The 15327-nt window shown below is 52.8% G+C and overlaps 1 protein-coding gene across 1 annotated transcript; it reads right to left on the bottom strand.

Annotated features, from left to right (window-relative positions):
- Positions 1–6869: 6869 nt before the first annotated feature.
- LOC135575874 (olfactory receptor 14A16-like) lies at positions 6870–13521 on the bottom strand. Its single transcript, XM_065036257.1, has 2 exons — positions 12519–13521; positions 6870–8091 (listed from the first exon to the last, which is right to left on the bottom strand). The coding sequence occupies exon 2, from the start codon at positions 8065–8067 to the stop codon at positions 7144–7146; it is 924 nt and encodes a 307-aa protein (XP_064892329.1). The 5' UTR covers positions 8068–8091; positions 12519–13521; the 3' UTR covers positions 6870–7143.
- Between the last annotated feature and the right edge of the window lie 1806 nt (positions 13522–15327).

The following is a 15327-nucleotide window of genomic DNA, read 5'->3' as shown; positions in this document are numbered from 1 at the left end:
AGCTTGTTCTTCCCCTGGTGGAAGGACACCAGATGACTAGGTCAGAAGTCCAGGTGTGCACTGAGAGATGTGAGCATGTACACCCTGTAGGGGGGGAGATGAACCCAAATGAGCTCAAATGTCATCAGCTACTCCAGTGGAGGCCATGAAAGCCTGTGGGACTGTGTATAGAGGTTACTTCATGTTGAGAGTAACTTCCCCAAGAAAACACCTGAATGCAGCACTTTGATGTGCTTGAACCGAAGTCCCTGTGTCCTCCCTGGAGACCTGCTACAGCTCTACCACCCAGACCCAGTTGCTGCACAGTTTTGTGACTGATGACGGCACCATCTCCGCTCACAGACGTGTTAGAACTCTTGCAGGTAATGAGTGGGTTTTTTGTGGGTTTTTTTATGTGTATGTGTTTTTTTTGCTAGTTTGTTTGTTTTTCTAGTGGCCACACCCTATGAGCAGTACTGGGCTGTATGCCACCCACATGGTTTTGCAAGAGCCATGGACTGGATGGTCTGTCTCCAGAAGGCAGCTTCACCTTGGCTGTGGGGATTTCTATCCCCTGCAATAATCATTTCATTCTTGACCCAGATACAGTTTTGTGGCCTCAGTGTAGCTGGTGACGTCTTCTGTGATTTTTCCCCATTGCTGGAGATCTCCTGCAGTAACACTGTGACACTCATGCTTTCATAACCTGCACTTTAAACCAGGTGTGCCTGTGGATGCATCACTGCTCTCTGACCCGGTGTAGACAGGCAGAAGGACTCCACCTGCTCCTCTCACCTCTCCTCACCTCACCTGTGCCACTGTTTTTACAGCATCCTTATCCTTGATTGTGGGATGCCCAGAACAGCCCTCCCAAGACAGTCTGAGGAAGTCTTTTTTCTACACCACCCTCACATCTCTGCTCACAGAATCCCAAAATGTCAGGGGTTGGAAGGGCCCTGGAAAGCTCATCCAGTGCAATCCCCCCATGGAGCAGGAACACCCAGATGAGGTTACACAGGAAGGTGTCCAGGCGGGTTGGAATGTCTGCACAGAAGGAGACTCCACAACCCCCCTGGGCAGCCTGGGCCAGGCTCTGCCACCCTCAGAAGGAAGAAGTTTCTTCTCAAATTTAAGTGGAACCTCCTGTGTTCCAGTTTGCACCCATTGCCCCTTGTCCTATCACTGGTTGTCACCAGAAGAGCCTGGCTCCATCCTCCTGACACTCACCCTTTCCATACTGATCCCCATGAATGAGTCCCCCCTCAGTCTCCTCTTGTCCAGCTCCAGAGCCCCAGCTCCCTCAGCCTTTCCTCACACGGGAGATGCTCCACTCCCTCCAGCATCTTGGTGGCTGCGCTGGACTCTCTCCAGCAGTTCCCTGTCCTGCTGGAACTGAGGGGCCACAACTGGACACAATATTCCAGGTGTGGTTTCTCCAGGGCAGAGTGGAGGGGGAGAAAAACCTCTCTTGACCTACTAACCACACCCCTTCTAATAAACCCCAAGGTGCCATTGGCCTTCTTGGCCACAAAAAGGCCCCATAGCCCGTGGCCCCATAGACTTGTACATGTGGTATAGTAGGTTGCCAACCATTTCTGCTTGGAGTGCTGGGGCCTCATTTTGTTCCCCATCCTTGTCTTCTGGCTCAGGGGGCTGGGTACCTGCAGCACAACTGTTCTGGCTATTAAAGACTGATGCAAGAAGGCATTTAGCACCACAGTCTTTCACTCATCTTCTGTCAGTTCCTCGGATCAGTTGACTGAAGCCAGCTCTGCAGGAGCCGGGAGCGAAATCTCGAAGCTACAGAGGTAAGAGAGGGTAAAGAGAGGGGTTTCTGGTCGCGTTTTCGATTCCGCTACCCGGGAGTCCCCGGCAGCCCTTGTGGAACCGGCTGACGTGGCGCGACCGTTACCACGGTGACGGGAGTCACACCCCTCCCCCTTGCTTTGAAAAAGCCTCTTGGAGGGCAGCGACAAGTCGCTGCCCATCAGGCGCTGGAAGGTGAAGTGCTTGTGAGGCAGGTGAGCACCACCCACACGGTGCTGCAGCAGCGACTCGGGCTGCTCGTGCAGTAGGGCTCAGAGTTTCTGTCACTCCTCGCTGTTAGACCTCTCACTTGTTGCTGGTGACACAGACTGGGGTGTGGCAGGGCAAGTAGACTGGACACAACTAGCTCTTGTAGGTGAGTTTGTCCGGGGTTACATTTTGTTTTCTTGTCCCCAATTTAGCTAAGGGTAGCAATGGTTTCTAGAAAAAGGAAAGCTGTTGCTGCCGTTAATACAAAGAGTGTGTCTACACAGACACTACCTGCCAAGAAGGATGCAGCCACCCAGGCTTCTGGCTGCGCAGAGTGTCTGTGCCTGGCATTAGTATCCGAGAATGGTATGGGAGGCACCTGTGTACAATGTGACCAGGTGAATGACTTATTGTGCCTAGTGGCAGAGCTTAAGGAAGAGGTGGAGAGACTAAGGAGCATTAGGGAGAGTGAAGAAGAAATAGACTGGTGGGGTCAGGCTCTTTTGACTCCTAAGGGTGTGCAACAGGAGATGGCAAAGCCTTGTCCCTCCTGCCATAAGGCGGATACAGCAGATCTAATTAATGGGGGGGAATGGAAACAGGTCCCTGATCAGAGAGGTAAAAGAACCCTCTCTCAAACCCCATCACCACCCTTGGTGCCCCTAACAAATAGATATGAGGCCCTGGACCCTGAAAATCAGGCAGAGGACACCCAAGAAGATCCACCTGGAGAGCCCTCTGGATGGACCTCATCAACAAAAAGAATCATAACTGCAGCTGTAAGAGGAAAAAAAAAAAGAAGAGTGGTAGTAGTCGGCGACTCTCTTCTGAGGGGAACAGAGGGCCCTATATGTCGCCCAGACCCATCCCACAGGGAGGTCTGCTGCCTTCCTGGGGCCAGGGTGAGGGACATTAATAGAAGACTTCCAGAGCTAATTCAGCCCTCAGACTACTATCCCCTGTTAGTAGTCCAAGCTGGCAGCGAGGACATCAACAGAAGAAGTATCAAGATAATTAAAAAGGACTTTAAAGCACTGGGTCAGTCAGTTCATGGGACGGGAGCACAAGTGATATTTGCCTCAGTTCCTGTGCTAGCTGGGATGGATGAGGAACTAAATAAAGAGAGGAGCAGAAAAGCCCATCTCATCAACAGGTGGCTTAAGGATTGGTGTCACCGTCAAAATTTGGGGTTTTTTGACCATGGGCCAAGCTCCGTGGTACCCAGTCTCCTCAAATCAGATGGGCTTCATCCTTCTAGGGAGAGCAAGAGGACTATAGCCCATAAGCTGGCAGGGCTGATCAGGAGGGCTTTAAACTAGGTTTGAAGGGGGAAGGGATTGAAACTGGGCTCTCCAAAAATCAGCCTACGGATGGAAAGCCCGAATTAGGGAAATCAGCAGCCCACTTGAAGTGCATGTACACTAATGCACACAGTATGGGCAACAAACAAGAGGAGCTGGAAGCCATCGTGCAGCAGGAAAGCTATGACATAGTTGCCATCACAGAAACATGGTGGGATGACTCATATGACTGGAGTGCTGCTATGTGTGGCTACAAGCTCTTCAGAAAAGATAGGCAGGGTAGGAGAGGTGGAGGGGTGGCTTTATGTGTTAGAGAGTCACTCGACTCTGTTAAACTTGAGGTCAGCAGTGACAAGGTTGAGTGCCTGTGGACCAGAATCAGGGGGAAGTCCAACAAGGCTGACATCCTCGTGGGTGTCTGTTACAGACCACCCAACCAGGACGATGAAGGAGATGAATTATTCTACAAGCAGCTGGCAGATGTCTCAAAATCGACGGCCCTTGTTCTTGTGGGTGACTTTAACCTGCCGGATATCTGCTGGGAGCTCAGTACTGCACAGAAGAGGCAGTCTAGGAAGTTCCTAGAGTGTATAGAGGACAATTTCCTTCATCAGCTGGTAAATGAGCCCACCAGGGGCAAGACCCCGCTAGACCTACTGTTTACAAACAGAGAAGGGCTGGTGGGAGATGTAGTGGTTGGAGGCCGCCTGGGGCATAGCGACCATGAAATAATAGAATTTTCAATACTCAGAGATGCAGGGAGAACCATTAACAAAACCTCTACGCTGGACTTCCGGAGGGCAGATTTTTGCCTATTCAGAAGTCTAGTTCAGAGCATACCCTGGGAAACAATGCTTGAAAACAAGGGGGCCCAGGAGGGTTGGACATGATTCAAGCAGGTGGTTTTGAGTGCACAGGAACAGGCTATACCAGTGTGCCGAAAGGCTAGCCAGCGGGGGAGACAACCGGCGTGGCTAAACAGGGAGATTCTGAATGAAATCAGGAATAAAAAGAGACTTTACCGACTGTGGAAAAAAGGGCTGGCTACTTATGAAGAATTTATGGAAATAGCTAGATCATGCAGAAAAAAGATCAGGGAAACAAAAGTGCAATTTGAAGTTAACTTGGCCAATTCTGTCAGGGATAATAAAAAGTCCTTCTTCAAATATGTTAATAACAAAAGGAGGGGCAAGGAAAACCTCCATTCTCTGTTGGACTCTGAAGGAAATATAGTTAACAAAGATGAGGAGAAAGCTGAGGTACTTAATACCTACTTTGCCTCAGTTTTTACCAGTAAGACAGGTGGCCCGCAGGACAACTCATCTCTGGAGGTGGTTGACAGAGATAGGAAGCCAAATAGGCCCCTTGTATTCCAGGAGGAAATAGTTGGTGATTTACTGAGCCATCTGGATCCTCACAAGTCTATGGGACCAGATGAGATCCATCCTAGGGTGATGAGGGAGCTAGCAAAAGAACTTGCCAAGCCGCTCTCCATCATCTTCCAACAGTCCTGGCTCACTGGGGAGGTCCCATATGATTGGGACCACTTAAATTTGAGAAGAAACTTCTTCCTTCTGAGGGTGGCAGAGCCTGGCCCAGGCTGCCCAGGGGGGTTGTGGAGTCTCCTTCTGTGCAGACATTCCAACCCGCCTGGACACCTTCCTGTGTAACCTCATCTGGGTGTTCCTGCTCCATGGGGGGATTGCACTGGATGAGCTTTCCAGGGCCCTTCCAACCCCTGACATTTTGGGATTCTGTGAGCAGAGATGTGAGGGTGGTGTAGAAAAAAGACTTCCTCAGACTGTCTTGGGAGGGCTGTTCTGGGCATCCCACAATCAAGGATAAGGATGCTGTAAAAACAGTGGCACAGGTGAGGTGAGGAGAGGTGAGAGGAGCAGGTGGAGTCCTTCTGCCTGTCTACACCGGGTCAGAGAGCAGTGATGCATCCACAGGCACACCTGGTTTAAAGTGCAGGTTATGAAAGCATGAGTGTCACAGTGTTACTGCAGGAGATCTCCAGCAATGGGGAAAAATCACAGAAGACGTCACCAGCTACACTGAGGCCACAAAACTGTATCTGGGTCAAGAATGAAATGATTATTGCAGGGGATAGAAATCCCCACAGCCAAGGTGAAGCTGCCTTCTGGAGACAGACCATCCAGTCCATGGCTCTTGCAAAACCATGTGGGTGGCATACAGCCCAGTACTGCTCATAGGGTGTGGCCACTAGAAAAACAAACAAACTAGCAAAAAAAACACATACACATAAAAAAACCCACAAAAAACCCACTCATTACCTGCAAGAGTTCTAACACGTCTGTGAGCGGAGATGGTGCCGTCATCAGTCACAAAACTGTGCAGCAACTGGGTCTGGGTGGTAGAGCTGTAGCAGGTCTCCAGGGAGGACACAGGGACTTCGGTTCAAGCACATCAAAGTGCTGCATTCAGGTGTTTTCTTGGGGAAGTTACTCTCAACATGAAGTAACCTCTATACACAGTCCCACAGGCTTTCATGGCCTCCACTGGAGTAGCTGATGACATTTGAGCTCATTTGGGTTCATCTCCCCCCCTACAGGGTGTACATGCTCACATCTCTCAGTGCACACCTGGACTTCTGACCTAGTCATCTGGTGTCCTTCCACCAGGGGAAGAACAAGCTCTCTGAGCCGTGGTGAGAGGACAATGATCAAAATGGTGGCTGCAAGAGACAACAGCCCCAAGCTGGCACACAGCAGCATGATAGACTGTTTCTGTGCCTCTCTTGCACATACATGGTGCCCTGCTCTTCTGGGACATCCCATCTCCCCACAGAGCCTTTCACCAAAGAGGTCACATCTGCACTGGCCTGGCCAACCATTCCTGCACCCTATCTCCACACTCCCCACAGCCCCCGATCAGGGGGGTTTGCTTTGTAGAGCAGGTTTGCCTCAGTGCCTGGACTGTGCTGACTCTGAGGGGCCATACTGGTCAGGCTGGGAGGCAGACGCAGTTGATGGTAGACACTGCCACTGATGGCCTCCCAGACCAGCTCTTAGGTGACCATGAAAGGAGCTCAGAGGGACCCTGCCTTGTTCACCATCTGTGTGGGTGCTGGCCACCAACAAGAAAAACCAGACCAGCTCGAAGTCTCTTGAAAGCCACACTGGGACCCTGATATCACACTGAGCCCACAGAGAAACAAACACAACAAAGAGCCTTTACAGAGTCTGTTCCTTAGGCGTGTTCTTTAGAAAAACTTTGAAAGAAGACCTAAAGCTTCAGGCACTGTGCTAGGGAGATCCCCTTGCTAATGGAAGTGCTGTCTGAGGCCAGCTCTGTCACAAAAGTGCCCATTGCCTCTCCCTGTCTGCAGCCACAGGACTGTGACCAAGCCTTGGGAGTACTCAGGTCTTGCACCAACACAAGGGCACAGAAGCAGAGAGGAGAAATGGAAAGAGAACAGCTCTGGAAAGAACAAGGCTGGTGCTCCCTAGCAGTGTTGCTGTGCTAAGACTCTTTTCCCTCCACCTCTGCACTCAGACACTTTTCCTTCATCTTCACAAAGGTCTAAGAGGCAGGATCTGAGACAAACAATTCACTGCATGGTCCTTTATTTTGTTTAAATACACAGAGAGCATGGCTTCTCGTTTACAAGGTCTGTGACTCAGACTGTAAAGGTAGATGGTAAATTAGAACTGGGATGAATAATGACATTTGTTTCTGAACGATATTATCACTGGATAAAAACAGCAAAATGAAACAAGCCTTCTCCAAACTCCAAACAAAAATCTGCAACTACAAACTGTACAAAAGAAAGGCTGGACATGTCATGAGTTATATCATGGGTGATGTGAAGAAGCTGGGCAGTTTATTGCTTTTGAAATCCAGCCATTAGTTTTCTCAGGGCATCCTTGAGCTCCTGGTTCCTCATGCTGTAGATGAGGGGGTACAGTGTTGAAGGCACCACTGAGTACAGAAATGACACCACCAGATACAGCAACGCGTAAGAGATTGAACAGGGCTTCAGGTAGGCAAACATGCCAGTGCTGACAAACAGGGAGACCACAGACAGGTGAGGGAGGCACGTGGAAAAGGCTTTGTGCCGTCTCTGTTCAGAGGGGATCCTCAGCACGGCCCTGAAGATCTGCACACAGGATAGCACAATGAATACAAAACACCCAAATATTGTTAAGACACCGACCACAAGCAAACCAGCATCCCTAAGGTAGGTTTCTGAGCAGGAGAGCTTGAGGATCTGGGGGATCTCACAGAAGAACTGGTGCAGGGCATTGCCCTTGCAGAGCGGCAGTGAAAATGTATTGGCCGTGTGCAGCAGAGCCATGAGAACCCCATTGGCCCAGGCATCTGCTACCATGTGGACACAAGCTCTGCTGCCCAGGAGGGTCCCGTAGTGCAGGGGTTTGCAGATGGCAACGTAGCAGTCATAGGACATGATGGCAAGGAGATAAAACTCTGCTGCAGTATGTAAGACAAAGACCTGGGCAGCACATCCTGTGTAGGAGATGGCCATGGTGTCCCAGAGGGAACTGGCCATGGATTTGGGGACAGTGGTGGAGATGGAGCCCAGGTCGAGGAGGGAGAGGTTGAGCAGGAAGAAGTACATGGGGGTGTGGAGGTGCTGGTCCCAGGCTATGGTGGTGATGATGAGGCCGTTGCCCAGGAGGGCAGCCAGGTAGATGCCCAGGAAGAGCCAGAAGTGCAAGAGCTGCAGCTCCCGTGTGTCTGTGAACGGCAGGAGGAGGAACTGGGCGATGGAGCTGCTGTTGGACATTTTCTGCCTCTTGGACTTGGGGACCTATTCACAGAGGAAAAGACAGTGAAAGACAAGGGTACAATTTTTCTGAAGAAAACCTATGCTTTTTCTCATAGAACATCATGGTGTGCCCAATGCACTCCCCCCCCAACACACACTTCGTCTCCTGTTTCAGGAAGACTTTTGCAGGTCCCTGTCCTAAGCTGTGGTTGGTGCTAGCTCAGGGGCTCTGCTTATGCTCTGCAGGAGTCAGTCTGGCCCTACAGCAACAGGTAAATAGGAATAAGGACTGATATCAGATTAAGTAACCTGATATCAAAGAGCTTTCCAACATTTTTGCTCCCAGTTCACCCAACTCAAGAGAAGAGCTGTGGGGATTTTGCATGGTGTATTCAGTTCTCATTACGCCACCACACCTGAGGAGTGCTTTAAAGACAGAATTATTTGGTATTTGTACTTCTCTGAGAATGAAACCTTTTCGGTCCTTAGAGGCAATGGGACCTCCCCTTAGTGCAGGGTTAAACGATCTGGCCTTTCCATCAGCTCTGGTCTCAGCTACCCTGTCTGGCAGCTCTTTAAGCTGGAGGACAGTGACTCCCATATGTTCCCCTGAGAAGAAACCACACACTGCTGAGAGCAGAGGAGTCCAGTGCCTGCTCACCTCAGGGGGACAGTGCACTGTATAAGGGTATGTCAGGGTTTCGAAGTCGTACAGAACATCTCAGATAAACCCTGAGGACACCAAAACATTTTTGATTGTACACTGAGGTGGTGAAATAACTTCATGGCTTAGCTGCCAGCCCACAGCTCCCCCGTACAATGCTCTAGGAGTCACAGTCTCCTGTACAAACTTGTCAACTCCATCACTGTACAACTTGCCACTGTGTCACAGCAGCAAACTGAAAGCACAGGCTCCAGAAAGTGCCTTCCCCTTCAGGTAGCCCCTGCTTTGACCTTCCTCTTGAAAAATCCCCTTAGAAAAATCCTGCTCTCAAGCATTTTCTTCTTCACATTGCAGAAACAGGGAGAGCTGTCCTGCCTTATCCTCTCAGCCATGGGATGTACCATCTTCAGGTGACCACTCTGGCAACCCCATCTGCTGCAGAGCTCTGCAGCCACAGACTTATTATGTTGGGGGCTCTAAAGGTTTTGCCTCTGGAGAGCTGTATGTTGTCTTCATACTTCCAAAAGCCTTTAATATCTACTTTTTCCATCTCCCCCCGGTGCTGCAGGCAGAGCCCTCAGCCCTGCTGCATGTGCAGAGGAGCTGCTCCTGGGCAGAGCTGTCTCTCTGCAGCACTGCTGCTTCCATGAGCTCCCTGTGTCCCAGGAGCCCAGCCCAGCTCAGCAGCACAGGAGCAGCACAAGGTGACACTTCCTTTGCCCCTGTAGGTGTCCCAGAGGAACCTACTGTGAAACAGGCTGAAGTCATCACTGATGTTCCCTCCCTCAGCTGGCAGGGGACACTTCTTTCCAACTGTGTAACTTCTCCTATCAGAATTAGATTTAGGTCCAGGGATCACCATTTCTTGGCCCATCCTTAGTCATGGTCAGGAAGACATCTCCTTTACCCCTGCTGAGGAAAAGCATCCAGCTGAGTAAATTGGGGCATCTCTTCCTGGGTTTGTAGTCCTGGGGCTAGAAGGGGACTCAGCTCCCTCCCATGCTTATGTTACAGAAAATTCCTTCTCCCTAGGTTTGCCAAAGCGGAGACTCAGACATGGATTCCAGAAATTCTTCTTAAATAGATAATGTATTGGTAAAGTACAGTGTAGAGAGCAGCTTTAGCTGGGACCTCCAGAAAAGGGACCCCAACCAAAGAAAACCCTGGGCAGCTTTACCCATAAAAGCTCAGCTTCCCACACCTTTGGGTCAATTCCAGCCAAGTGTAAAATTAGTGGCTGGGGTCTCCCTATTCTTCATCGGAACTCTTTGCTTTCATCAGGTGGGCCGTTTCTTGTCTCTGTGGGTAATTGTTTGTGTTTTCACCAACCAGACTACATGTCAATCTAAGACCTGTCCTTCACTTGCTATTTTGCGTGTTCAGCTGGGAAGAAAAATAGACTTTTGCAATAACCAAAATATTCTCCAGTTTTTTGTCTTTAGATGCGCCATCCCATTTTGTTACTTATCTCTAGGGACTTAGTTCCTGCTGATGATCAAAAGCTCCTTTATCTCCTAGCTTGAACCAGCTCTGAGGCCCGTTTAGTCAGAAAGTTGGAAAGTTCACACCTTGAGGCCTAAGCCTACTTGGTTACTTATGCTAAGTGAGTTATACTAAGCAAGTTCTATATAAGCAATTTCTAAACAAGTTCTATAAGAAGAAGTATACCAAATAGTTCAGTAAGCTAAGGCACTCTATTTCCTAACACCTAATACAAACCCACAGGTGGTGGGATTCTTCTTGCCCTAATTCAAGTGTGTACAAAATACCCTTGTCTGGGCTCCAAGTTAATTATTGGAGATGGAGGGCAGGAGCGAGCTGTTCAGAAACAAACACCTGGTAATACGTGAAGTGCCAGCAGTGGTCCAAGGTGCCTGGAGCTAGATGCAAAGTCTAAGAGAGCAATGCTGAGAGACAGGGAGGCATCTGAGGGCATCTTCTTGGAGGCTGGTGGGCAAGTCCATTGGCCAGGGGAAATGACAGCAGAAGCCCACTTTCAGGGTGACAACCTATTCCTTCATTATTCTCAGGGCACACTGCAGAGGTATTTAGCTGAGCAAATGAAGTCAGGTGCCATAAGGAGAGCTGAGTCTCCCTCATTCTCTTCACCACCAGCTGTGTTTTTTACATCTTCTTTGAGTACAACAGCACTTGTCTTACATACATTCTTCCACTGCCTAACCTGATTCAGGGCTGCTGGATCTCAATTTGATGTCCAAATACAGGCCTGTAATGCTAGGAAAGGTGCCAGGTCTCTCCAGCACAACTGCATGTAGCTGACACAGACAACACAGGTCCTACACAGGAACCCTGTCCCCATTCAGAACAATTGTCTAGGTAACATCCAGGGCATCTTTAACAGATTTGGTGCCTTTGGTCCAGTGGCTGAAACACATCACTCCAGTGACGTAAGGTCTGTTCCACCTCTGTCAGGTAGGTGCTGGGCAAGGCATGAATGCAAAACACATCACACCAGGATCTCCAATCCTGTACATTCCCTCTTAAACTACACTGGTTGCTGTCTCCCACATCATTTAACTATCCCCTTGATGATATAATCACGGATCAGGCCACAATGTGCCTGTATAGTACCCAAGAACATTTTCAAAAGAAACTCTTCCTTCCCAAGATCAGATTCACCTCCACCACAGGCCTCAGGGCTGCAGAGACACAAGAGACAGCAAACCTTTCTCCTGCTCAGACTGCACAGCCCAGATCTGTTTCCCTCTGGCCTTGGGGAGAGCAGGGTTCACTCTCTTTGTGGGCACTTCATTTCTTCTTCCATCCACTCCAGCAAGCCTCTACTTGAAGAAAAGCCTTTGCACACCGAAGGTCTTGTGCACGTTTCCCAACCACAAGCCTGCTCCCAGCCATGGTGCCACAGCTGAGCTGCTGCAGCCCAGACGGGCACCAATGTCCTCAGCCTGAGGTGCAGAGAGGAGGAGCCAGAGCCCCACATGCCATCCCTTTGTTTGAAGTAGTAACAGCTGAGGCATTCTGGGACAGTTCACATGATTGGGGTGGTGTGTGGAAATAGGATGATCAGAAGATACAAGCCAGCTCAGCAGTGGGAATGTCCTCCATGTGAAGGAGCTGCTTAGATATGTGGAGCATCTCTATGGGATGAACAAGTCAGGTGAGACCTTGGGGGTGAGGGTCAGAGGAGACACTGGTAAGGGCGTCATCAGGATGGGAGACAAGAAAACTGCAGTTTGGATTAGGACATAGACATAGCCTTACTTAAGCAACCCAATGCTTTTTCCAGGTCAATCACCCCAAATTCCCCTTGGGTACTTTAATGGCCTAAAGGGAGACTAAAATAACATGTAAACAATACTGGATGTTTCTGGAGGATCTTGGACAGAGCTGTAGTTCCGGCCCGTCCCTGTCCTGCTGGAGCTGGCGAGAGCACAAGGGCATGGGTCTGATCCAGACACTGCCCAGCCACCAGGACCAGTCCTTCCTACCAGTGGCCTCTTCCCTCCCAGACAGGAGCCCCGTGGGGCTGAGGTTCAGAGAGAGCAGAGGGCACGGGGGGCCTGGCAGTGCTGAGACCCCTCTGTCCCACTGCCAGGGCCAACATGTGCCAGGGTCTTGTTTAGCACCTGGGGGCAGGGAGGGGAGAGGGGCCTGGAGAAGAGCCCTTGGCGGGTCTGTGCTTCAAGGCAGGGAAGGAGGATGTGGCTGCAGGCTGTGGGCTCCGGGCTGGAACAGGGCAGCTGAGGCTCAGCTGCACAGCCCTCCCCACAGGCACCTGGGGCAGCCCTCGTCCAGCGCGGCGCTGGGGCCGGGGGGGTGTTCTCACCAAACACTCTCCAATGCGATGTGTCTGATGCGTCTGGACCAGGGTGCTGAGCTTCCTCCAGCCCAGGAACTCTGCACAGGCCAGCAGGGTGTCCCTAGAGGCCTGCAGAGAAGCAGAGGCTGGGAGATGGCACCACAGCCCAGGGGAGGACACCTGGCACCCTCCCTCCTCTTGACCCTTCCCAACAACTCTGGTCACTGCACCTTGGCCACGCTCTTGCTCTGGTCCTGCATACGGAGGAACAGCGGGAGCAGGACCAGCTTCACTGTCCTCCTCATCATCTTCTTGTTTCTCCCCACCACAGTCTCCAGCACATCTCTGAAGAGGCTGATGGAGAGCTCCCGCACCAGGCTGGACTCCTGGTAGGGAGGAGGATGGGGAACTTCAGCACCAGCCACTCCCAGCCCACGGTGAGCAAGGGCGTCAGCGTGGCTGATGTGAGGGGTCGGATCCCCACCACAGGAGCCGTGGGCCAGAGCCGCAGCTGAGGCTGAATGGCCCCAGAGCCCTGAAAGGCCACGCAAGAGGAGCACGAGGGGAGCCCTGCCCGAGGGCTGCCCACAGGGCTGGGCTGAGGGGCAGCTGTCTTTGCCGAGTGCCCATCTGTAGGGCTGGGGCAGGGGCTCCCACGGCAGCCTTACATCATCAAAGAGGCGCAGGAGGCTCTCCGCCAGCTGCAGAGTGATGGGGCTCGCCTCCTCCCTGCCCAGGTGACCCGTCATGTTCCTGCAGACTACCAGGGCCTTCCTCTTGACATCAGTGCTGGCATACTGCACGGTGTCCATGATGTCTGGCAGCAGGACCAGTATTTTCCTGGCCTGTAAGAAACACACTTTCCTCATTGTGAAGCGCTGAAAGACCACCCTGCAAAAAAGGCTCTGGCCACTGAGGCCCAGCCTCCCGTCCGGCTTCCCAGCAGCTGGCACAGGAGTCGCTGCAGCAGCCTCCTGACAGGCAGCGGCCACTGATGGGGATGTGGGGAGAGCATGGAGCAGGGAAGGGGGTGCAGGAGAGCAGTGTCCCCTGCTCAGCCCCGCCCTTGCCTGACAAGCCTGAAGGGGCAGAGGGATGGGAAACCCTCTGTGCCTGGAGGGCTCCCCAGGCACCCACCAGCCCCCTCCATAGCAGGGAGGGGGACTGGAGCCATTACTCCACATGGGGACGCCCACCGAGGCCAAGCCAACGCATTGCCTGCTGCTCCAGCCCCCACCTGCCAACGTGGGTCCAGCTGATTGTGCCTCACTCACCATCCCAGGTGCCTCTGAAAGCGTGATGAGGCTCTCGAGCACCAGCGAGAGCATCGCCAGCATCGGATGGCTCAGGACACTCTGGCCTTTGTACAGGGCAGCAAACTTCTCGCTTGCAAAGTCCGTGCGCAGCAGCAGCTAAAGTGAAGGCAGCAGTGAGAGACCAGCAGAGCCGGCGGGGCTCCCTCCACTGTGTTGGCACGAAGGAGGCACGACACGGGCAGTGGCAAGTGTCTCCTCTCCCCAGAGCTGAAGGCCCTCAGCCTGTGCAGAGACCATTCCTCTGCCCCAGGCCCAGCAACCGGCCTGTCTCTGGCTTCTGCTCCTTTCTCTGCCCCTGGCCCAGGTTTCCAGGGGGCACAGCCGGGCAGGGCAATGCAGGCGGGGGTGAGCACAGCGCTGCCTGGGCAGGGGCAGACTTGCTGTGTTTTCACCAGGGCTGAAACCGCACGGGGCAGCCCCAAGCATCTGGCACAGGGTCTGGTGGTGCTGGGCAGGACCCTGCTGACCCTGAGAGGCCGTGTCCATATGGCCTGGGGGAGCTGGCCACTCGGAGGCCCACAGACGGGGAGGGGGCTGTGCCTGGTTCCCCGCGGAGGCAGGCACAGCCCTGAAGATGAGCTGGACACTCACAGCCAAGAGACAGATGCAGGAGTCCTCCGTGGCACAGCTGAACACCTTGCTCAGACGCAGGTCCTGGAGCACGCTGTGCAGCTCCGTCAAGACGCTCCACAAAGTCCCAGGCATGGAGATCATCACCTCCCACATGGCCAGGGCAGTGCTGCAGACCCCGAGCGCCCGTCAGCGGGGCTGCCTCGGCCACGGCAGCATGTCCAAGCCAGGTCCTCCAGAGCCAGGCGGTGCTGCAGCCCTGGCCCTGCCCACCATTTTTGCTCGGTGTGTCCCGGGGCCCTCCCCGGGCAGGCAGGAGGGAGCCTGAGGTGGTGTTCCTCTTCGGGCAGGGAGGAGCATGGCGGCTTTGGGCTCCAGGTTGGCGGGTTTTGGCTGCTGCGAGCCTGGCTGACCCACTGGGGCTGGGATGCGCGGTGGCATGGAGGCCCTGCTCCTCGGGGATGTCCTGCACTTTTCCATGGGTCTGGCAGCCAGAGAATCCCTGTGCCCTCCTCCCCACAGGGAACAAGCCCCCAAGGCTGTCAGGGCCAGTACCTGTCACATGTTGGAGAGATCTCCAACAGGCTCCTCACCACTTCCCTGGGGCACCGCTCCGTCAGCAGGAGGAGGAGTGAGGCCAGGCTGTGCCGGGCTGGCTCCGTGGACACGCACTCCATGTTTTTGTGGATGTACCTCATGAGCTTTGGCACCTGGATGTGACACGGGTGAGGATGCTGCAGCCCCTGGTGCTGCTGCAGCCATTCCCCAAGCTGCCACTGAAACTGCTGCCCTCCCCATCCTTCTCCGCTGCCTTGAAATGGCTTCAGGTGCCCGAGAGAGCTGCTTTAGGGAAGGAGGGAAGGACAAGGCCTGACAGGGCTCACGGGCAGGACAATCCAGCCACCGGGCACTTACATCCGTCAGCCAGGAGGCCGGGTCTCCCATGGCCC

Source organism: Columba livia, chromosome 19, assembly GCF_036013475.1.
Source record: "Columba livia isolate bColLiv1 breed racing homer chromosome 19, bColLiv1.pat.W.v2, whole genome shotgun sequence".
Taxonomy (NCBI): domain Eukaryota; kingdom Metazoa; phylum Chordata; class Aves; order Columbiformes; family Columbidae; genus Columba; species Columba livia.
Note: the sequence above shows the minus strand (reverse complement) of the source record. Positions and strands in the feature narration are given on the sequence as shown.

Coding starts and splice junctions, on each gene's coding strand:
- LOC135575874 (XM_065036257.1), bottom strand. CDS start 8,067: ATGTCCAACAGCAGCTCCATCGCCCAGTTCCTCCTCCTGCCGTTCACA.